This window comes from Chlamydomonas reinhardtii, chromosome 14 (assembly GCF_000002595.2).
Source record: "Chlamydomonas reinhardtii strain CC-503 cw92 mt+ chromosome 14, whole genome shotgun sequence".
NCBI lineage: Eukaryota > Viridiplantae > Chlorophyta > Chlorophyceae > Chlamydomonadales > Chlamydomonadaceae > Chlamydomonas > Chlamydomonas reinhardtii.
Genome location: NC_057017.1, coordinates 1,971,795 through 1,994,080, shown reverse-complemented (window position 1 = coordinate 1,994,080; position 22,286 = coordinate 1,971,795). Strand labels below are relative to the sequence as shown.

The following is a 22,286-nucleotide window of genomic DNA, read 5'->3' as shown; positions in this document are numbered from 1 at the left end:
TTGATTGCTAGTTGCGCGTCGCGTCCGCGCTAACTTGCCCCAGAGGGTGCTGCTGGTTGGACGAGCTCCCTGGCGGGCCCATTTGTCGTACGGCATTTGGTTCTCGCAAACCCCTTGGTGGGTTGCGCTGGGAGGAGAGCCTAACCTGGGGAAGGTAGAAGAGGGGCAGGCCGCTTCCTTTGCGTACCCGACGACCCAAATCCCAATCCGGTGTTTCTAAACACCATCGCCTTCCTCGTACCGTAATCCCGCTTCAAGGCGTGGGCCTGTGACGCGACAATGAAAGTTGCCAAACTTGTAGAGAGGCTACATCAGCTGTCCTCCGTACGGCCGGCCCGCCATCCGCTCAGGGATGGTCAAGAGTACTAGCGGAGGTCGGGAGTTGGAGATTCGGTGAGGTCTGGGATTTCCTTCTGTGTTCTTCGGTTTTATATTGTCAGTGGCAGGCGCACAACTAAAGGAATGGGGCTACGGTGACAACAGCTGCAACCGCGGGTGGAGCGAGGCGGGGCGGGGACGCGGACCTGACTCGCAGGGGTAATCTCCAGCAGGGGCGCCCGATGGACATCATGACGCCGCGGCCGGCTTGGCGGCGGCTGGCCGATTGCTACACACAGCTGGGGTGAGTGGGCTCCGGCGTAGGAATACTTCGTCCTATTCTCAAATAGGGGAGTGAGCTTGGGCGTGCGCGTATGGACGGTCGAAAATGGGTGCGGGTGGGTGGAGGAAGTGGCACGCGCAAGGCCGTCTGGACACGCGTGTACTTGCACGGTCAGCAGCAAAGAGGATGGGTTGCAGTACCGGCATCACAGTATGCAACTGTGACGGTATGTGATCAAGGCCAGTGGCGGCATGCGAGGAAAGCCCTCAAATGCACCGCTCGCCTGCAAAAGACAGGAAGGACGGCCATGAGGGCGTTGACGCGCATGCATTCCGGCCCAGTGGCCGGCCCCGTCTGGACCTGGGTTTGCGCTTTGAGGAGCACGACCCGCCTGCAGACAAGCCAAACATTCGGAGGGCGGTGACACGGCCGCTGCCGGCGCCGCCGCCGCGCAACCCGCCACCGTCGATGCCGTGCGGCTGACGGCACCCTTCGCACGGCGCTGCTGCCTGTGCAGGCCACACCGCGTGCCGCTGCACATCTGGAGAGCAGAGGTGGCCGCCACGCGGGCAGGCTGCAGAGCTTTGTGCCCCTACTACAATCCGTAGGTGCGGCCACGGGGTTGGGGGCAGGAGGTATATGTACGCTCGAGGCTTGCGCAAAGGGGCGCATCGGCGACCATGGGCAATCTCTGCGCACGTCGGCCCGCCCCCGGCGCACCCCTCATCGCCAACGAGGCCTCTCGAACATGAGACCAGTAGACATGAGCGGGCGCCAGCAGTAGGATACGTTGCTGCCGGCCACGGCAGCTCGGCTGGATCGGACGATTGCACCTGCATTCCAAAGGTGCGTTGCGCAGGTTTGCTCAGACGATGGCGGCAGCCTAGGACCCTGGCCGGCGGGCTGTCAAAAGAGAGGCAGCAGTGGCGGGGCGGCCGCACGCACTGGATTTGGCGGCGACGGCGGAGTTTCTTCTGGTGGCAGCAGCGGACGTAAGCGGAATCGGTGGAGAAGAAGGCGGGGGACTTGCAGCTGTGGCAGACAGGGGTGCTCTCGGGTTGCCTGGGCGCTGTTGGGGTGAGTGGACATGAATTGCCGAGGGATGGGGGCATGGAGTGGGAGTCGAGACTGTTCAGCAGCCGAATCGCGCGGAGGCGAGTGCAGCCGGTTACTCGTGTTCCAAGTCATTGCGCCTTCGTAATGTTACATCTATATAACTTGTTAATTTTTGCCGGTGCGCGGTAGACAAATATAATGGCTTCGCCTGAGGTTGAAACGGAGGTGTCGCCTTTTGCCAGACCGCTCAGGGAAATTGCCGAGCAAATTTGTGCCACGTACATGTTCGATGGAGCTTCACTGATGCGGCTGGGCGCTGTCAACAAGTTTTGGCACAGCGTTGTGTCCGATAGTTTTGTCTGGGAGCGAATCAACGCCGCGCGCCTTGGCGAGGAACTGCTTCCGCGTAAGCTTTTGGCATGATGCTGTTTGGTGTTGTGCCAGGGTCTCATGTTGAAAGGCCAACCCTTCGTCTTCCGGTCCCCACGTTCGTGCCGCCCTTCCTGGCCCCTCCCTGCAGCCCCCGCGAAGCCAGCATCAGCGCTGCCCGGGTGGAGCTTCTTCCCGGGGCTGGACTCGCCGGAGAATGACTGCGCCTCTCCTGAGGACGCCGGTGCTGACCGTTCCCCCGCCGCGTTGGCGCGGCTGGCGGACGCACGCGGTGGTGTGGCATTCAACACTGGCGGTGAGCGGGCGTCCGCGTACCGTATTGAGGAAAGCTTCCACGGGCGCATTATTTTTACGACATGCGATGTTACATCAATGTATGTATGCATTTGCACAGGCTGGGTGAAGCGTTGGGTGGTCCCCAGCTGCAACTGGAACAGGTGGACGTACGAGCCCGGAGCGGGTAAGCTGGGCGGAGGCAATCGGGCAATCGCTGTGGTGGCCAAGGGGATACGAATTGCATATTTGGGGCTGTAGGTTAAGTGCTGCTTGCTAGCCCCATTTTACCTAGGCATGAACTTTTACATGGAAACGGGTCCGTGCAGCCCCACCACCTCAAGCGTGTCCGAAATGGCGAAATCAGGACACCCAGCGCGCGCCTCTGCCCCATCCTGCCTAGCTACGCACCCGCCGCCAAGCGTCCTGGTTGCCACAGTGTCTCCTCCCGCCCCCGTTGCGCGCACCACACCGCGTCAAACTACGTTACCCAATGTCACACAGGCCTGTGGGTGCGCAGCTCGGAGCTAGAGCGGCTGCAGCAGCAGCTGCAGGAGCGCCGCAGCCGGTCACCGGCCATCCGCCCATGGCAACCGCCAGCTGAGCTGCCCGAGCAAGCCCAGCCCCCGCAAGGCAAGGCACTTACCCAATGGGTTCTCACAATGGTACCCTTCGGGTTCGGGTTCGGGTTTGGGTTTGGGTTCGGGTTCGGGTTCGGGTTCGGGTTCGGGTTCCGGTTCGGGTTCGGGTTCGGGTTCGGGTTCGTGTTCGTGTTCGTGTTCGTGTTCGTGTTCGTGTTCGGGTCCGGGTTCAGGTTCGGGTTCGGGTTCGGGTCGAGTTCGGGTGTGGGTTCGGGTTCGGGTTCGAGTTCGGGTTCGGGTCGAGTTCGACCAAGGTCGAGCGTGTAACGTGATGGGGTCTGGATGTTGTCTTGATGAGACCGCGCTGGTGCTGCAGGATGGCCTCGAGTGGGTCTCGTGTGCGTGCACATGTCTCGTTGAGTGCTACCGCATAGCACACTGTGTGTCTGAAGTGTTTCCAGCACGCGCACACGGTACGACTAACCCGCCGTTCATACCCGCACCGTGCAGTGCGGCCGCCCGACTTCCCCGGCTGGGTGTTCTACCCGCTGCTGGACTCGCCCGGCAATGACATCAGCCCGCCGCGCGGAGGCGACAGCTTCATAAACATGTGAGGGACGGGTCACGTGGCGTGTTTGTATGTGTGATAGGGAGGTCCAATGGGTAACAACTGTCGTGATACGACCTCTACCCCATAGGCCCTGTTGGGCCGGCGCTTTTGGGGTCATTCTATAGTTCGCGACAACAACATTGGTAACGGGTATGCGTGGATTGTTGCGCGGCGCTGTGGGTTGTTGCCCTTTGTAACACGCTATGATGGCGCCGATGGGAGGCTCAGGAGCTACACGCGTCAACACCGCTGGTCATGCTGCATGCGGTTTCCCATGCTGTTACGCATGGGCTGGCTGGGCTGGAAGCGTGCAGCTGGGCTATAGGTGGTGACGTGCACGTGACGTGGCCCTCACTCGCCCCTGTTGGACACTGCCACGTGGCAGGTGCGCCACACTGCAAGAGCTGGTGGCACGTGCCACGTCGATGCCCCAGGCGGTTGCGTTCAACACCACTGGCTACATCAAGAGCGACGTGCACAGCCAGGTGCGTGCGCGTCGCGTGGGTGCTTGTGTGTGCGTATGTGTGCGTGCGTGTTAAATACAACAAATACAAGAAGCCCCCCCAGACGGCGCTATTTACGCGTACCTAACATGTGTGTGGATGGGAGGGGCTGCGTGTGTGGGTGCGATCGTGCGTGCGTCGTGCCGACGGGGCAAAGTAAGGCAGGCGTCCCAGATCTGTCTAAATAGAGATGTTGCATCCTTTGCAGCAAACTTCGGGCCGTGTGCGGTGCCCGAACCGTACCCGTTCCGAGCCAACATAGGCCGCACGTGCAGCGCCGCACCGCACTGCGCCGCACCGCACCGCACTGCGCCGCACCGCACCGCACTGCGCCGCACCGCACCGCATTTCACAACCTTGCCCCGATCGCCACCAACCCACCCTTTCTAGGTTGGGCGACGGTTTCTACCGTGACTATTGGGGCCTGTTTCATGGGGCTCGGGCACATAACCCCGCCCTGCACCCCGCAGTCCAACTGGAGGCGCTGCACCGGCCCCGGCGGCAGCAGCTGGGCTGGGCTGTACGTGCGGGAGGAGGTGGTGGCGGCGCGGCGGCTGCTCCGCCCCCTGCCAGGTACGTCACGGGGCTTTGCAGGTCGGGAGTCCACCAGGCCCCTGCCGGGCCCCTGCCGGGTGCGGTACTGGGCAAGCTGCGAACCCCTCAGACAATCAGCTGGTGACCTGTGACACCAAACTGGCATGCGCTGCGCTCTTCGTGCGTGTGCGTTCTCCGCCGAGCAGGCGGCGGCCTGGACCCCCGCCTCCGCTACTTCCAGCGCGCTAAGACACGCCTGCTGGCGGCGAGAGATGGTGAGCGAGGGCGCGGCTTGGAGGTTACAAGTTCGCATAACTGCGTCTCTTTCGCGTGCGCAATGTTTGCGTCTGCTTCTCCGGAGTGGCGGCCTTGAGCGCTTCTCGCAACCCCACGCAATGTGCGCTGCCCATTTGCTCGGCCGATAACACCCCCGCCCCACACTTGAATCCTTTGCCTCGTCGCTGTCCAATTGTCCCGCTGACACGATCTTTCATCATTGTTTTCTGGTTTCCTGTTGCAGTTGGTGTGGTCTGGCTGAATGGCGAGTACCTCGACCGGACGCCCGACCCCGACCTCAACGGGCGCGCTGCTGGCGCCTGCGGCTCGGGGCACCTGGTGGTGCGGCTGCGTAATGTGTGCTGGCTGCAGCTGGACGGCAGCTTCTATGGTGGGTGCGTGGTTGGGCGGGAGCGGGGGCGTTAGCGGGCGTGCGGTTTTGCCCTGGTGACGTGAACCAAGTGGACCGCACCTAGTTCGTCTCGTCCCGTGCTTGACATGGAGAGGGCGCGCATGTGGTGGCGATGGGTGATCCCGGAGCGCGCTCTCCTACACCGGCAACCAATACCCCGTGCGCTGTGCAATTCATGTGCCCATGGCGCCGTGCCTGTCGGTGGCCCTGCATCCCTTGCCGATCCAGGCCTTGGTCCGGGCCGCTACCGGGCGATATGGTCGCTGCGTGCCTGCAGCACGGGCGGCTATGCACCGCCGGTGCCCACGGTGAGCGCAGCATGGCGTGGTGGTGGTGGGGGAGGGGGTGGCTGTGGGCAGTGGGCAGGGGGCAAGGGATGGATTCAATGGGAGATCTGATGAGTCATGCGAGGAACACACGTGCACGCTGTGTGTGCGTGGAGAACATGGGAGAAAGCGGAACAGGTGTTGGGGTCTAGGCCGTGATGGTATGCGGGATCCGGATATTCCAGTTTGTGTGTGTGCGTGTGTTTGCATGTTGGGACTTGGGCCCTGTTGTGATGCGGGGTCCGGACTCCAGAGCGCAACTGCCGTGCCAGTCCTTGAACCCGCGCCGCTCCTCGCGTTCGCTCTCCCTGCTCACTTCGCCTCGCAGGTCAACTTCACCATCACACTGACCGCCAAGCGGCCGCACCGTCCCCTGGAGGTGTTCCGCAGCCCCTCCGCGGCTGAGGGACAGGAGGGCGCTGGGAGTACCCCGAGCGCTGGCGCCGCGGGGCAACAGCAGGAGCAAGGGCAGCAGGCAGGGCAGGGGGGCGGGGCGAACGCGACGAAGGCGGAGGCGGAGCCGGTTGTGGGGTCCGAGCTGAGCGCGAGCACGGACGTGAGCCTCAGGGTTATATCCGGAGCTTGGCGCGACGTGGTGAGTGTCGCTGGGTGGCTGTCGTTGTGCGCGAATATGCTGGTGCATCGCCGTGTGCTGGCAACAAGGGTGTGTAAGCCGTACTACCTGTGTCACCTTTACGCCATCCCGCCGCTCCCCTTTATGAGACATGTTGCACACCTCACCACACCACACCGCACCACACCACACCGCACCGCACCGCACCGCACCGCACCGCACCGCACCGCACCGCACCACACCACACCACGCCACACCACACCACACCACACCACTCCACACCACCACGCCACGCCACGCCACACGCTAAACAGGCCGCTGGCGAGTTCGAGGTGCCGCCCGGCGCCATCTACGACGTCGGGGTGCGGCTCTGGAACTATGACAGCAACTGGAAGAGCGGGCTGTGCTTCAAGGACCTGCGGCTGGTGCGGCTGCGGGCCGACGGCAGGGTAGAGGAAATGGAGGGGGCAGCAGCGGGAGCGGGCGAGGCTGGGGCCAGTGGGGCCCGAGGGCCGCCCGCACGGACTGCTGCGGGGGCTGCAAGCAATACTGGTTGGGGAAGCTGTGTGGCGATGTGATGCTACGGCAACAGCAGGCCGTCCTTTTATTCTTGGTGGTTGCAGGTATTGGGAGTTGAGCGGGGTAAGAGGGTGTCAGGAGGGCGGGCGAGGTGAGCAGGGCGGCTGGGGTCTGCGGTGTTCGGCGCGTGCATACCTACGCGGCTACGGGCTACGGCCCCGCACCGTTCCGCCACAGCCCCCGCGACCCGGCGGTTCAGCCATGCAGTATTGCAGTGTTGTCACAGCGGTAAAAAAACAATTGATGAACGAACTTTCCCACCCACTCTATGGGGGCCACAAGCGGGTGTGCCGTGTGGGGTGGCCGGGGGTTCTGTCACACACAGGCGTCTCCAACTCGCATTTTTAGTCATAAAGCATCTTCAGAAGTTGTGTGGTGATGGCCTGCGTGGGCGAGAGGCACGTTTGGCGTCCTTGTTGGTTACTGGGAGCAAACTCAGTTGAGCCAGTCGCAGCCGGCAGGCGGGTGGGGGTGGGCATGGCTGGGGCGTTTTGTGGTCGGCGCAGCTGTACGGCAGCTGTACGGCAGCTGCACGGCAGCGGCATGGCAGTGGAGGCACAAGTGGAGGCACCGTGTGTGTTTGCAGCATGTGGCGCCAGGTGGCGCGGCCGTGTGGCGCCCAGCATGACCGTAGCGCTGTCATGAGGATGGCTTGAGCGGCTCGGCAGGGGGCCTCGTACACGGTATGCTGCTAACTGCTGGTGCAGAACAACACAAGGATGGACCTCGCAGTGTTACGCTCGATGGTTGTGGACTTGTTGACGGGCAAGAATCGCGTCGGAATCCATGGCACCCACGAATGGTACCCTGCGGCCTGCGCCTCTTTGCCCCAGCAGCTGCAACCCAAGCCTCCAGCTTGCAGGTGCTCTCCCGTCGATGACACCATGTCAGCACAGCAGCCTCACAACCTGCGCACTGATGCACGCACGCACTGCAGTCACGCCCCTACATGCCCGACTTATGTCAAGAGCAGGGGAGACCTGGGCCGGAAGGCGCCGAAAGCACAAGGCATGACTTCCTTTGTGGAAGTGAGCAGGCATTGGTGATGGGCTCCCGCACGCTGTAGCCGGCGTTGTCACCTGCCACTGTTTTGGTGGTTTGAGATATGCAAACGTGACAAGCAACGCAGTTCCATCAACTTAGCGCAACAGCACGGGTACTACAGGCATTGCCCAAACGAGGTGAGACACTGAGACCGCTATGTGCCGGATGCGTTGGGACTCGTGAGACATGGCACGTACGCACGACATTACCTCCTGCCCTGGTCGCTGTGCAAATTACAGCGCCATGTGTCCAAAGCCTACTCGGCCCCTCTCTCGGTCGCCCACTCCGTCTCCCGCAAAGTCCCTCTCAAGGTCCCGCTCGGTCGCCTAGGATGTCGGTGCCTCCACGCACACATGCGGCTGCGACCCCGCAGTACGGCACAGGGTTGTGGTGTCCTCTGGTGGAAGCCAACGAGTTCATTTCAGCCGTCCAAACATGGTACATTCGAGCCGTGCGGATATGGCGCACGCATCGCGGCCTCGCATAGTACGGATACCATCACCCTCGTCCCTCGCCGCGCACAGCAGTTGCTTTCCAACATGCAATCCTAGCTTGCCACGCGACCCCTCCCCAAGCAACTATACGCGTGTCCAACGCAGGCGCCAATCCACACCAAACACGCCTTACACAAAACATGTACAACTCCAGGTTTTACAAAATATACTGTACACTGCCAGACGCTCGCACGTGCTTGCTGCCGCACATCACACCCCGCCTCGCTCCGCCGTAGAACCGCACTCTCTCTCCCCAGCTATCCACACCCCTCAGTGACACGCACTCAACACAGCCATGGACGGCGCCTGCGGGCCCGCCAGTTTCCCCACACGCCGACTACGGCTCTGCAAATGTCAATGCCGGCTGTAAGCTGGGCCGGTCGGCAAGCCCCATGCCATCCCATGCATACGTCGACACCATGCTGCGCAATGCCCACACGTGCATGGATGCCCGCCAGCCCGCGCACGTGCGTGACCCACCATCGCGGCTGCGGCAGCCTGAGGAGACGTCGGAGACGGGGTGCTTCTGCTGTCTCCCATGCCCATGCCACGCCGCGTCACGCCATATGCAGAAGGAAACGCCCTGAAATGCGGACACGACGCCTCAGGACAGGACCACCTTCCCTTCCGACGCTAGATGACCACCTTCTCTCGCGACAGGATGACCAGGTCGCCGTCGTTGAGCACCTGCGCGATTGCCAGGAGCGGCACACACGCAAATAAACATCCACGATTGAGTCCTGCAAATAACGGGCTGCTTGCTGCTGGTACTAGGTGTGCTGTTGGCGAGCAGGGACATGGTACGCGTCCGCCGCGACCGCGCACCGCTGCCCTCCTCACATACATGTAGACACATTATGACAGCGCTCTGGGGGAAAGGTGGACCCAGCCCCCGACGCCATTCGGTGCCGTGTGTGCGTATGTCGCCCCCCGCCCCTCGCCCCCCGCCCCTCACCCCTAAGCCCCCCCCCGGGGAGCCGTCCGCGGCCCGCACCCTGCCTCTCCCCTAACCACCCCCCTCCCCCTGTCCCTGTGCCCCCTGGCCCTCGTGTGGCCCCATGCCGATGCGTGCTTGCCTCTATTTCATTGCCCGCTGCCTGTTTCCCCCTCTCTCACCCAGGCTCCTGCACATAGCATACTGTTGCCTTTTTCGCTCGCGCGCCTTTCCGCTCACACCGTTTGCCTTTTCCCTTTTTGTTGCACATGCGAACGTCCCGCCCTGGCGCTGGTCTCCTCCTCGGCGCCCTTGATGTCTTCTAGGTGGGTATTCAACGTGTGCCTAGTCTCTATTGCTAGTTAGACCGTGCGTGCGTGTGTTTGAGCCTGGGTGGCAATTTCGAAGGCGGCTACCGTCAGCACCGCCCACACGCGCAAGACCGAAGAGCTCATCGCCTTCTTTCTACCGGTTTGCGGGATGTTTCGCTGGGAACCTGGGAACTCGGAGCATTTCGGGAATGGGGACCATTGTCGCGTGCCACTCCGTTGTCAAGCATCGACCACGCTCTCCTCCTCGCTCTATTGCATTGGGTTTGGTTTAGTTTGGGCTGGTATCTACAACCCCCCTCACCCCTCACCCCTCACCCCCCGCCCCCCGCCCCTCACCCCCCGTCCCCCGCCCCTCAACCCCCGCCCCCCGCCCCTCACCCCTCACCCCCCGCCCCCCGCCCCCCGCCCCTCACCGTGTCCTCGGGCACCAGGCGGTTGTTGACGTTGATGAGCAGGTTGACGCGGTAGCCGTCATAGCCCACCTGGGGGCGTGAGGGTGGGGGCATGAGGGGGCGAGGGAATGGGGGGATGAGGAGATGAGAGGGTGGGGGGATGGGGGTGAGGTGACATACAAGCGGGGCTTAGTGAGAGGCAGAGGTGGGGGCGGCAGGTGCGAAACTTGGCTGCTCACGCCCACACGCAATCCCATCCACTCCCGCCCCCGCCCGCGCCCGCCCCCGCCCCCGCTCCCTCTCACCTCTCCCGCCGGGTACCCGCGGCCCGCCATCTCGCCCAGCCCCTTCTCGGCCGCGATGTCTCCGGCGGTGGTGCCGCGCGCCACATACTCGATGTTGCCGCCCGGCCATATGAGCACAGACACCTCGTCACGGCCGTAGTCCTCCTGCTGGGCCGCGTACTTGCCTGCGAGAAGATCCAAAAGATGATGGGATTGGAAGATGAGGAGATTTGGAGGATGGGGAGGGTTGGAAGATGCGGAGGATTGGAGGATTGGGGGGCGAGGGTTGGAAGGCGGTAGGTCCTCTGGAGGAAGTAGGAGGCAGCGCATGGCACTGACCGGTCCCGCCCCCCGTCCCAGTCCCGCCTCAACCCCAAACCCTCATGGACATTGCCCCGCCCCGCCCCCGCCCCACATGCGGGCTGCCCAGGTCCCCAGGCCACACAATCACTCGTGTCGCGGCAAATGCTTCCCGCGTGCTCCCCCCCTGACTAGCCTTCTCACATCTTCCCTTCGCGCGCTTCGTCACCCACCCCCACTCCACTCCATTGCCTCACCGCGCAACCCCCACGCCCCAGCCCCACTGCATCTGCGCACCGCACCGCGCCGTCCCGTCCCAGTCCCGCGCCCAATCCCAAACCCCCTCCCCTCCCCTCCCCTCCCCCACCCACCGATGGCGCCCTCGCCCCAGGCGATCATGCTCCTCAGCTGCTGCGTCTTGGCGAAGGTGGCGCGCATCTGCTCCCGGAACCGCCGCGCCTGGGCCTCCCCAGAGCCCGAGCCCGACGTCCCCACCGAACCCGGCGGCACTCCGGCCCCGGACTCCGTATCGGACACGGCGCCAGAGGGCGGGCCCGCCGCCGCTGCTGCCGCCACTCCTGCGGCGCCAGCCGCAGACGAGGCCAGAGACGAGGACAGGGCGGAGTCGTTCTCGTCGACGCTGTTGCGCAGCCCGCCGCTGCTGTCGCTCATGCTGCCGCCGCTGACCAAGCCGTCCAGAGACGCCAAGACGCTGGCAGTCGCGGTGGCGGTGGCGGTGGCGGTGGCGGTGGCGCTGGCCGCGGCGGCGGCGGCGGCGGCGGCGGCGCGCTCTGCTCGGGCGGCGGCCTCGGCTGCGGCTGCGGCGTCCTCCTCGAAGCCCTCCAGCAGTGTGATGGTCTCGGCGGGTATGAGGTAGCCCATGTGGTCGCGACGGTGGAAGCTGCGTGGAAGGTGCAGCGAAGGAGGTGCGCAGGCGGGGATTGTACATACCAGCCCAAACTAAACCATACCAAGCTAAAAGCTGAGGCGTTAGTTGCAAGCGATGCTGGAATGAGAGGATGGGGGAAAGTGGGGTGAGTGGGCGCGCGTGGGGAATACACGAGCGGCACAGGGAAAGGCAACACGTGCGGAAATGCAAGCCACGGCTCCTGGCTATGGAGATCGCCCTGTTTACCCTGCGTCGCCATTCCGTAGCTCCCACTGCCTCTCCCTGCAACCCCACATTCCATTGACAACCCGAATCAATTGCTAAAGGTAATCGCTCGGGCAGGTTGGCGACTTGGCGTCCACCACTCCAAAAGCCGCCCACATGGCTCCACACATTACAGGTGCGCCACTGGGACCACCCAGCCCCCTCCACCCCCACCATCTCCAACCCCCCCCCCCCCCCCCACGACCACCCACCGGCCGTCGTCGCACTTGACGTACTCCTCCAGCCGCAGCTGCAGATCGCCGTGGCCCGGCACCTGCACACAGGCAGGGGGGGAGGGGAGGCGGGTTGAGGGTTGACGGGACGGGTAATAGATACCAGCACAGTAGATACCAGTACAACCGAACCGAACCCAATGCTGCTGGGCAGCCGTACAAAGGGGAGAGGAAGGGGTAAGCCGTCCAAGGAAGGCGGGGTTCACCAGGCGTGTCCAGTCTCAGGACGACGGTGGCTTGACAACCTGGCGGCGGCGATGCCTCACGCCCACGCCCCTCCCCCCTGATACACACATTCGCCCACTCATCCACCCTCCCCGCTGCCACTCAACCCAACCCAACCCCCGCCCACCCGGCCCCCCGCCCCCAGCCCCCGCCCCACCCCACCCCGCCGCCCCCACCCGCCCCCACCTGCCAGCCGCGCTCCCGCGTGTAGGCCAGCAGTGCGGCGTAGAAGCCGTAGTCGGACACGCGCGTTGGGAAGGGGCGGAAGGTGGCGCCGCCCTTGACCGCCGCCACCAGGCGCTGGCCCTCGTCCTCGCGACACACCACCACACCGTACCTGGGGGTGGGGGCAGGGAGGTGGGGGCAGGGAGGTGGGGGCAGGGGTGGGGGTAGGGGTGAGCGGTGGGGTGGGGCAGGGGTGGGGCAGGGGTGGGGGCGGGGTGGGGGCGTGGGTGGAATTGGGATCCGGGGTGGGGTGGGTGGGTCAGTGGGTGGAGCGGTTGGTGGAGCGATGTGCTGCGGCGGGCAGCTTGACCAGCTGTATGAACACCTTGATGTGTCGCAAGCAAGGTGGAGTGAAGTGCGCACCCGATGAAGCATGGCATGCAAGCAGCCGCAATCTCAGCCACATTTTAGGATGGGCTTAGCGCAGCCCCCCGCCCCCCGCCTTGGCTTAGTTTGGGCTGGTATTAACAACCCCCGCCCCCACCCACCCCCCCGCCTCCTGCCCCCAGGCCCTCACCTCAGCTTGTCCTTGCTGATCTTGAGCAGCGGCTGCCCCACGAAGCCCGGCGGCAGCTTCTCCGCGGCGGGGGAGCCGCGCCGGCTGCGGCCGGGGCTCTGCAACAGCAGGGTGGCAGCGGCAACAGACACGTCGGCATTAAAGACACTTGACAGCATTCGTCGTCATCTTGTGATCTGTCGAAGTTGGCGGCCCGCACACCCTATGCCGTATGCCGTACACCGCACGACGTACACTGCTTGTGCTCTCATACACGAACACATACAAACAGCCCCACAGCCCCCTCCCCCACGAACGCAACAGCCCTCGTTTCTTCCCTTGTGCCCTCCACAGCACACGCCCGCACACGCCCCTACACACGCCCCTCCCTCCCGCCCGCCCGCACCTGCAGCAGCGGCGTGTACTCCTTGTACACCCAGTGCGCCGCCGCGCCGTACTCGGCCAGTTCGTGCATGGAGCTGGTCTTGATCTGGACCTCCATGGGGATGCCGCCGGGGCCGCGGACAGCTGAGGAGTGGAAGGGAACGGGGGGGGGGGTTACATTCATGATTATTTAAGAAGTGAAGGCGTAGCCAGGTACAGTAGCATACAGTAGGGGGGAGAACGAGGGGGGCTCGGAGTGGGAGAGGGCGTGTGTGTGTGTGTTATTTGCCCGAGCTCAACATAGGTCCCAAAAGTCGCCAGGGAGGGTGGGTGGAGGTGCGGCATCATTAGGGGGCCGGCAGAGCAAGTGACCGCCCGGTGAGGGACCCTGTTGAGCTTTTGACGCCCGATGGAACGCTTCTACCACACCGTTGTTCACACACAACACACACGCACGCCGCGCCCACCTGTGTGCAGCGCCTGGTATCCTGAGGGCTTGGGGTTTGCGATGTAGTCGTCGAACTCCCTTTTGATGGGCTTCCAAATGGAATGAACCGCGCTGACCAGCCGGTAGCAGGCCTCAACAGCCTCCTGCAGAGGGATTAGACATTCGTGATTAGTTAACTTGTTATACCGCATGGTTAGTGAAGAGTGCTAGACCGCAGGCGATCTTAAAGCAGAAGGAGAGGGAGCCGGGGGAGGGGAGAGGAGCGAGTGGTGGGACGGAGGGGCGATGCATGTGGGTGCGAGGAAGGAAGGGAGGCTTGAAGGGATTTCATGACCACGTGAAGCACAAGGAGGGTCGGTTCACCACCCTCAGACCCACCCTCAACACCTCTTGCCCCCCACCCCTCCCATGAACGGCTACCCCCCCCTTCCAATCAGTATTATCGCTTGCACCTAAAGCCTCTGCCTGTGCTCCGCTAGTTTGGCTTGGTTTGGCTTAGATTGGGCTGGTTTTAACACCCCACCCCACCCCACACACACCTGTAGGCTGTCGCCGTCGTCGTCGTCCACAATGACACGCAGCGCCCGCGAGTCGTACACCTGTGTGGCACACAGGTGTGTACGGCAGGGCGGGGGTTGCAAGGATTTGTACAGAGAAGTGTAGCGAAGTAGAGGGGTGGGCAGCATTCGTGCAACATGGCTGAGAGAGCAGAAGGCAAGAAGCACTCAGGGCTGCACATGCGATGCTGTGCTCTCCTCCTCCTCTTCCTCCTCCTCATCCACCCCCTCCTCACCTGCGCCACCCCCTCCTCCACCCCCTCCTCCACCTCCTGTCCCCCCTCCCCCTCCACCGCCTCCTCACCCCCTCCTCCTCCTCCTCCCCTCCTCCTCCACCCCCTCCCCCTCCTCACCTGTGCCACCGCGCAGTTCTTCCGCACCATCTTGCGGTACACGCTGTTCAGCGACTTGAGCCGGCCCTAATAGCGTGGTGACAGACAGAGAGAATGGGAGGGATGGGTGCAAGGGGCAGCAAGCAAGGAATGTACGGTATAACAGAACGATCAGTGTCAGGCTCTAGAAACCGCGCACAGCACACCAGCACACCGGCACACATACATGCTTCACCACCGCTTCGCTGCACACAGCCACACACTACGGCACCTTGCTTCTGGCACGCCCCAAGATTCCAACCCGCATCTCCAAACGCCCTTGCCCCCTCCCCCAATGCCAAGCCCCCACAACCCCTTCCCCAACCGCCCCGCACCTGTATGTTGATGTCCAGCCCGCCCGTCTGGCTGCGGATCTGGATCTCGTTGTACAGCAGCGCCGCACACTCGTCCAACACGTCCAGGCCACGACTGCAGAGCGAAAGGGGTGGGGGTTACATTCGTGATTACGGTACTTACGAAGAAGTGAAGTCGTAGCCAGGCACGTCTTGACCCCACCTGTCGCCCAGCCCCTTCCCCGCCTCACCCCACCCCTCACCTCCTCCATCCCATCCCAAAAGCCCCTGTTGCGCCTCGCTGCGCCGCACCAGTGCAACCCCGCTCTTCTTTGGGTTCTGGACTCAACTACCCCGCCCCCAATCGCCACACCACACCACACCACACCACGTGCCCCCCCCTCCTGCAGCGAGACTGTTTCCTTACGGGATTGATTCAACGTTCACCCCCCCCCCCACACACACACACTCCCACCCCCACTCCCACCGTGTGCTGCTGGCCAGCCCCCGCAGGTTCTTGAAGCTGACCGCCTCAAAGGGCACCACCGTGGACAGCACCAGCGCCAGCCGCTGCTGCTGAGGGCTCAGCGGCGCCAGCGGCCGACAGGGCGAAGGCGGGCTATCGCTCACTGCGCCCTCCGACAGCCCGCCCGGCAGCAGCGACGACGGCGCCGCGGATGCAGACCCGGCGGACGCGGCGGCGGAAGAGGAAGCGGAGGCGGCGTCGGGGTTGGTGGAGGAAGGAGAGGAGGGAGGGGAGAAGGTAGGGGAGGAGGAGGCGGCGGCGCCAAAGCTGGACAGCAGCGGCTGCAGCAGCGGCTGTAGCGGCTGAAGCGGGCCCGGGACCGGGCTGTTGCCCGGCGCAGCAGCCGGCAGCGGCGCCGAAGGACCAGGCATTGCTGCACCCGTGCCGCCCCCAAGGATTCCTGGCAGCGTCCCGGCGATTGGGATGCGGATGCCACCGCGGCCGCCGTCTCGCTGCAGCGCAGACCCGCCGCCGCCACCGCCGCCGCTGCTGCTGCCGCCAGAGCCGCCGCCGCCGCTGCCGCCGCCTGCCACCTCGGCCGCTTTACCTGACGAGGAAGCCGCGGTGGCGGCGGCGGCGGCGGCGGCGGCGAGCCCGGGCGGCAGCTCCATGTCGTCGTCGAACAAGAGCGGCCCGTCGACCGACTCAAGCGTGCCGTAGCTGCTGCTGCTACTGCTACTGCCGCCGACGTCCCCGCCGCCACCTGCGTAAGCTGGGCCATCGATGCTCCAGCTGGAGAGCCCGCGGCCTCGCCCGCTGCTGCTGCTACTGCCGCCGCCGCTGCTGCTGCTGCTGCTGCTGCTGCTGCTGCTGCTACTGCCGCCGCTGCTGCTGCTACTGCCGAAGTCGCCGAGGCTGCCGGCCGCCAAGGAGGCAGGCTCGACGTCCATGCTGCCGGAAAAGCCCTCGCCGAGATACGACATGGTGCTGCTGCCACTAGTGCCGCTAGTGCCGCTAGTGCTGCTACTGCCGGCACCGCTGCTACTGCGACTGCCAGCGCCGCCAAAGTCATCGCAGACGTTGGCTTTGCTGCTAGCCGACGCGGCGTGGCCGGAGCCAAGCGCCCCACCCGCGCCTGCTGCCCCCCATGAAGTAGGTGGCGAGGACGGGGAGGTAGCCATCGGCGCCGCCGCGGCAGACATGGGTGCAGCCGCCACGCCCGCCTCCTGCTCCTCCCCATGCTGCTGCTGCTGCTGCTGCTGCTGCTGTTGCGGCCCCCCTGGCGTGTTCGGCTGCGGCCCCCCTGGCGCGTGAGGCTGCGGCCCCCCCTCTTCCTGCAGCATCAACACAGACGCCGACATCGTTGACGCAGGTGCCGGCAGCCTACCCACGGCGGCGGTGGCCGCAGCGGCAGCTGCGGCGGGCGCTGCTGCGCCCGCAGCGGACCCAGACCCTGACCCCGATCCCGAGGTTGGGGTGGAGGCGGAGCCGGAGGCGGAGGCGGAAGTGTGTGTGGGGCCAAGCGAGCCGGACGCTGGCGCGGCCGCGGGCGCCGCCGGCCCGGCTGCCGCCGAGGACGAGGCCGTGACGGGGAAGGGCACCGCCGACGCAGCAATGACGGCCTCGGCGGTCTCGCCTGCGGCCGACGAGCTGGAGCGACCCCCGCGCGACAGCTGCCGCCGGGCCTGCTGGGATGCGGCGCGCACGCCGGCTGCGCGGGTGTAGGTCCGGCCAGCGCCGGCGTCGACCGGCAGCTGCGACCAGACGGACACAAGTGCACAAGCCACGCCGTGAATATGAGTGAGTGCTGCAGAGAGCCCTGGCGACAGGAACGCCCCCCCCCCCCCACACACAAAAGCAAAGCCGACTCGTAACACGCCCCTGCGGCACTGCATGCCCCTGCATAATAACCCGGCCCCAGCCCCAACTACACGCACGCACGCACGCACGCACGCACGCACGCACGCACGCAGGCACGCACGCACGCACGCACGCACGCACGCACGCACGCACACACACACACACACACACACGCACGCACCTGCACGATGCGCAGCCCCAGTCCCGCGCCATCGCCAGCTGCCGCAGCTCCCGGCGCCGCCGCCCCGCCGTCCGCTCCGCCTCCACCGCCCTTCTGCCCTCCCGCTCCTGCTCCCGCTCCTGCTCCCGCCCCTGCTGCCGCCCCTGCTGCCGCCCCTGCTCCTCCTGCCGCCGCCGCCGCCTCGCCCGCGCCCCCCATGCCCATCTGCTCCTCCACCACGGCCAGAGTGGGCAGGCTCCACAGGCGGTCCAGCTCGGCGCGCAGGGTGCAGTAGGTGGCGGGCTGCAGCACTGCGAAACACAGGTCCTCCATCTCAGACTGCAGGGAGGGGGGCAAGAGGCGGGGGTCACGAGGTTAGGGGGGTTTACATTCATGATTATTTAAGAAGTGAAGGCTTAGCCAGGTAGGGGGTGGGGAAAGGTAAGAGCAGTGGGAACAAAGTAGTCGTGAGGCGGGGATAGGGTCCAAGGACTTCAGGCATGGACAGGTGGCATGGACATGGGTTGGGTGGGCTGGGGGGCTAGGACCACGGGCTAGGACCCAATGGCAAGGCACTAGTTTGTGAGGGGAGCGTTGCGGGACCAGGGCTGTTCCATTGGGTTGACAGCCCCTGATGCCGATCAACACAACAGGATGCAGCCATCCCTCCCGCCCCTTTCCTCCGCCTCTGGCCCCCCACCTCCATTTCCACCTCCGCTCGTGCCCCCTGCTCCTCGCTCCGCCCGCTCCGCCTCCTTCTCCTCCTTCACCTCCTTCCCCTCCTTTCCCTCCTCCTCCTCCTCCCAGTTGCAGTTTCTCCTTGCATCGCGACTGTTTCCTTACGGGATTGGTTCAGAGTTCACCCCCTCTGCCCCCTCACCTTGAGTCCGTCCCAGCCCAGGCTCTCCGCCATGGAGCACCACACCTCCAGCGTCTCCTCCGCCACACTGCGCTGCTTCTCAGGGGGCAGCACATACACTGCATGCGGCGACAGCGGGGGAGAATGGGGGGTTTGGATGGGGGGTCGGGCGAATGGGGGGGTCAGGAGAAGGGGAGAGCCAATCCCAACAAAACCCAACAGAACCCAAAGGCCACAGGGGTCGTTCCAGGCATGACTCGTCAGGAGAGCTTGTCAAGAGCAGGTGGGGCGCCGGGGTAGTCAACTCCAACTCTTACCCCACTCATCCCAGACCCAGGACCCGAAGCCAGCCCACAGAGGAGCTGGGGCGAGCAACAGGGGTGCAGGAGGCGTCGGCCATTCGATGCACTCGTCTCAGGTCTCGGGTGGATGATAGTGGCTGGATACTGGCCCCGCTCCACTGCCCCCCGCCACGCCTACTGCTCCGTGACCTTTCGCCTTCTGCTCCGTGACCTTTCGCCTGCTGCCCCGTGACCTTTCGCCTGCTGCTCCGTGGCCTTTCACCTCTCACCCGTGCGCATGTTGTGCAGGCGGTCCGCCAGCTTCACCAGGATCACCAACGGCTCCTGAGCGCGCACATAAAGCGGCAAGGCAGGTCCGTCGGATGCAGCCGCACGCAACAGGTTGTTGTGCAACACTAGGGCCGCAAGGGCGCGGGTGACCGAACATGCCCCCAGCCCAACAAATCGGTCACAATGGTGGGTAAGCCCGTGGCAACCCCCAGCCCGCATCGCAATCTCCACCAGCGTTCCCAGTCTCAAGCCCCAGCCCGCAAGCTCCAGTCTTCAGTATCAGTACCCATGAAGCGAAGCACGAAGCATGTACCCAAACACCAACATGCACATCAACACACCGACACACCGACCCAACCACCCACGCACCCAAACACACACGCGCTCTTCCCGCCCCCCCCCCCACACACACACTGCATTGAGTGTGATTTAGTGGGTGTCTGGTATCTGTAACCCCTCCCCCCAAGCCCCCCGCCCCCGCTCCCCCCGCCCACCTGGAACGCCAGGTCCACGATGAGGCGCCGCAGCTGCTTCAGGTGGTCCTGGCTGTACTGGGCCCAGCCCTGCAGCAGCGGATTGCAACAATAAAGCAGCTAGGACAAGGGACATGGGGTGCCAGGGGCGCTGGGGACGCTGGGAGTGTTGGGGAGGTAGCGGTTGGCAGAGCGGCACTGAGGCTGTGCGAAGCCCCGCCCCGCTAGGAAGCAGTGGCGAGAGCGAAAGCACAGAGCGGCCCCCGACTCTGCAGGTCTGTTGGACGGACCTCTCCTGCAGCACGCGCGCCATCCCAAAGCCGCCTGGCCTCCCCGTATTTCACCCGACCACGCGGCTGCTTATCAGCTCGCCTCTCGCTGCAACTGACGCTCACCTCCCTAACCACAGCCACACCCAGTAGTCCCTCCCCAAACCCCCCAACTTCCGCCAGCCGTCGCACAGCCCCTTTTCCACACCTGGCGCTTGCCGCGCCGCAGCAGCTGGTTCATTTGGCTGAGCTTGGACACCTGCGCCGCACGAAGGTTGCTCGTGGGTTAGACATGTTTCGGTTGCGGTTGTACGTACGGCAATCATGAGTCAGGCACTCGGGGACACCTGGCAAACACAGCGGTCACCGCAATCACACACGCGCGATTGTGGTCTCCGATTAGAAGGACGTACCTTGCGCATCCCCCATGCGCGCAGCCCCAGCCGCAGGCACCCACGCCCGGCCTCAGTGGTCTGTCTCCCCGCCCCACCCCACGAACCCGCCTCCGCCCCGCCCCGTCTCCCCACGTCCTCCACGCACGCACCTGCGCCACCAGGCCCGCCACGCGCGGCCCGAATGCCGCCGCCATGGCTGCCGGGTCCGTGGGCGTGTCGTCGATGACGTCATGCAGTACCGCCGCCATAATGCAGGCCACGTGCCTGTGTGTGGAGTACGGCATGTGCCAGGGCGGCGGCGAGGTCACCCAGCGAGGCCTTTTTCAGCGGGTTCAGGGCCGATCCGCTCCGATCGCAACTCCCTAAACCTTTCTTTCCCTGCCTCCTCCCTCCCCTTGTTCGTGCACTTTTTTTGTTGGCAATGGTGGAAGCAAGCCACCGCTCCTCCCCTTCTGGATTGGGCGACGATTCCTTGACCATTGGGACCTATTTCATTGGCTCGGGCCCCTCCTCCCCTCCTCCCCTCCTCCCCTCCTCCCCTCCTCCCCTCCTCCCCTCCTCCCCTCCTCCCCTCCTCCCCTCCTCCCCTCCTCCCCTCCGCACTCGCACACGCACGCACCTGTCGTGCTCGGTGGAGCTGATGGCTGTGGGCAGGCAGGCCTCCACGATGAGCGCCGTCTCAATGCAGTGCGTCACGTACGGCTCGCCGGTCTTGCGCCGCTGCGCCGCGTGCGCCACCGCCGCGAACTCCACGGCCGCCAGCACGGCGGGGATGCGGAAGAAGCGGCTGCCCGTCACGTCCACCCCGTACAGGTAGGTGCGGGGCTGTGGTGAAGAGGAAGAGGGAGAGAGGAGGAGAGGGGGTTGTAAATACCAGCCCAAACTAAACCAAAGCCAACGAAAACGGGGGGAGGAGAGGTGGATTGGGTCAGGGCAATAGAGCGGGAGGCTGGAGAGTCGAGGGTCCGTGACTCCGTAAGGTACGCGGAGTGGCTGCTGTGTGGATACGCTAGGCCACACGCCACATGAAGTGCTGTAGCCCCACCTTTTAGGTCCACCCAAACCCTCACCCCATTGCTGGGTCATGCGGCACTTCAATGACCCTTGCGGGCCTACCCGGCTCGGACATGCACCCAGCCCTCACACAAACCGCCACTGGACACGTCGCCGCCCACACCTGCGCGGTTAGCGTGCGGCGGTCGAAGTTGAAAAACTCCGACAGCGTGGCCATGAGGTTGTAGCTCAGTGCACCCAGGGCCACCGACAGCGCACACAGCGTGGTAAACCAGAGGCTAGCGCCATGGTAGGAGCCTGTCGGCGCGGGGATGCGAGGGGGTGGGGAGGGTTTTGCAAGGGCATCGGTGGCATCGGTCGCATCGGTGGGATGTTGCGGATGGGTGTTGCGCCTTGCAAACTGACGGAGCCGGCCGCGGACTGGGGCCGACGGCGCGACGGCGCATTGCAACCCCCAGTAACCCGACCAAATCAGCGCTGGAGCGCATGTTTACATGCCAGGGCAAGCACACAGCAATCGCGACGGGAGGGGAGCGACGTGTGCGGGGTTGGAGGGTTGCTGCGGCGAGCGCGGGCGCGTCAACGCGAGCGCGTGGTCCATCCGTATCAATTGGCGCTAGTGTAAACGTGGACACAACAACGCACGCAATGTGCCTTTGGGTAGCGCTAGCGCACGGCCTCGAGGCCGCGCGTGCAAGCAGTGAGCCGCATACAACCGCACATGGACACACCCGATGTGACTGAGGAGCCCCAGCCAATCACAAGAGGCACGCTAGACGCCATAGATATTGCTGCAGAGGGCGCCGCGGGTGCCAGCGCGCACACGGGCCTCAAGCCCTGCGTTCTCCAGCTCCATGGCGCCCTCGGAACGAGAGTTCCTCCGCTACGCCATCTGCTGCAATTTATTAAGTGTTTCGTCCTGAAAACCAATCCAGCGGGCATCGGCCCCAAGTTCGCAGCGCTCGTTGGGACCAGGGTTGTGCCTCAGCTCAGCTACCGAGTAGGCAAGCTCATGATTGCTAAAGGTTCAGTACATCTTGAAACAACAAATGTAAGACACAGTGGAGCGTCAGGCGTTGTGCACCCTTCAGCAAGTGCCACGGTGCTCAGCAGTGGTCAGCTGGGTTACCGTGTCCTTAATATTAAAAGTAGCTTGATGGCTTGGGTTAATAAAGGCCGACATAGGCCGATAAGCATTGTGCGCTGCGCACTTTCGCCGAGTGACGTGGAGCCATGCGCGTGCTGGCATGTGGGGCCTCCCTCGGCATCAGACCTCTCATCGGCCTCTTTTCCGCTTCCTTGAGTTGACGGGTAAACGATCAACCAAGGGTTCCCGCT

The 22,286-nt window shown here is 64.5% G+C and overlaps 2 protein-coding genes across 2 annotated transcripts; one reads left to right on the top strand and one right to left on the bottom strand.

The window, feature by feature from the left end:
• The first annotated feature begins 1,806 nt into the window (after positions 1-1,806).
• On the top strand, positions 1,807-7,502 carry CHLRE_14g621400v5 (uncharacterized protein). The gene is made up of 12 exons (XM_043070188.1): positions 1,807-2,063; positions 2,178-2,342; positions 2,442-2,507; positions 2,825-2,953; positions 3,412-3,511; positions 3,897-3,996; positions 4,485-4,587; positions 4,755-4,823; positions 5,069-5,215; positions 5,465-5,544; positions 5,891-6,157; positions 6,451-7,502. Exons 1-12 carry the CDS (start codon positions 1,940-1,942, stop codon positions 6,712-6,714), a joined length of 1,614 nt encoding a protein of 537 aa, XP_042916861.1. The 5' UTR covers positions 1,807-1,939; the 3' UTR covers positions 6,715-7,502.
• Positions 7,503-7,814: 312 nt separating this feature from the next.
• On the bottom strand, positions 7,815-22,106 carry CHLRE_14g621351v5 (uncharacterized protein). The gene is made up of 22 exons (XM_043070187.1): positions 21,680-22,106; positions 21,112-21,245; positions 20,554-20,759; positions 20,084-20,198; positions 19,748-19,798; positions 19,292-19,360; positions 18,797-18,851; positions 18,247-18,344; positions 17,388-17,705; positions 15,368-17,100; positions 14,923-15,016; positions 14,570-14,635; positions 14,199-14,258; positions 13,679-13,802; positions 13,234-13,355; positions 12,849-12,946; positions 12,293-12,443; positions 11,861-11,922; positions 10,867-11,396; positions 10,217-10,380; positions 9,933-10,001; positions 7,815-8,940 (listed from the first exon to the last, which is right to left on the bottom strand). Exons 1-22 carry the CDS (start codon positions 21,729-21,731, stop codon positions 8,887-8,889), a joined length of 4,425 nt encoding a protein of 1,474 aa, XP_042916860.1. The 5' UTR covers positions 21,732-22,106; the 3' UTR covers positions 7,815-8,886.
• Between the last annotated feature and the right edge of the window lie 180 nt (positions 22,107-22,286).

Bases quoted from the DNA above. Each gene is read 5' to 3' on its own strand.
- CHLRE_14g621351v5 (XM_043070187.1), bottom strand. From the start codon at position 21,731: ATGGCGTCTAGCGTGCCTCTTGTGATTGGCTGGGGCTCCTCAGTCACA. The intron at 17,706-18,246 runs GTGAGGGGGCAG...CCCTCCCTGCAG, and splicing joins TGGGCTGGGACGGACTCAAG to TCTGAGATGGAGGACCTGTG. The intron at 13,356-13,678 runs GTGGGCGCGGCG...TCCACTCCTCAG, and splicing joins ATACCAGGCGCTGCACACAG to CTGTCCGCGGCCCCGGCGGC.
- CHLRE_14g621400v5 (XM_043070188.1), top strand. From the start codon at position 1,940: ATGTTCGATGGAGCTTCACTGATGCGGCTGGGCGCTGTCAACAAGTTT. The intron at 2,064-2,177 runs GTAAGCTTTTGG...CCCTCCCTGCAG, and splicing joins TGGCGAGGAACTGCTTCCGC to CCCCCGCGAAGCCAGCATCA. The intron at 5,545-5,890 runs GTGAGCGCAGCA...TTCGCCTCGCAG, and splicing joins ATGCACCGCCGGTGCCCACG to GTCAACTTCACCATCACACT.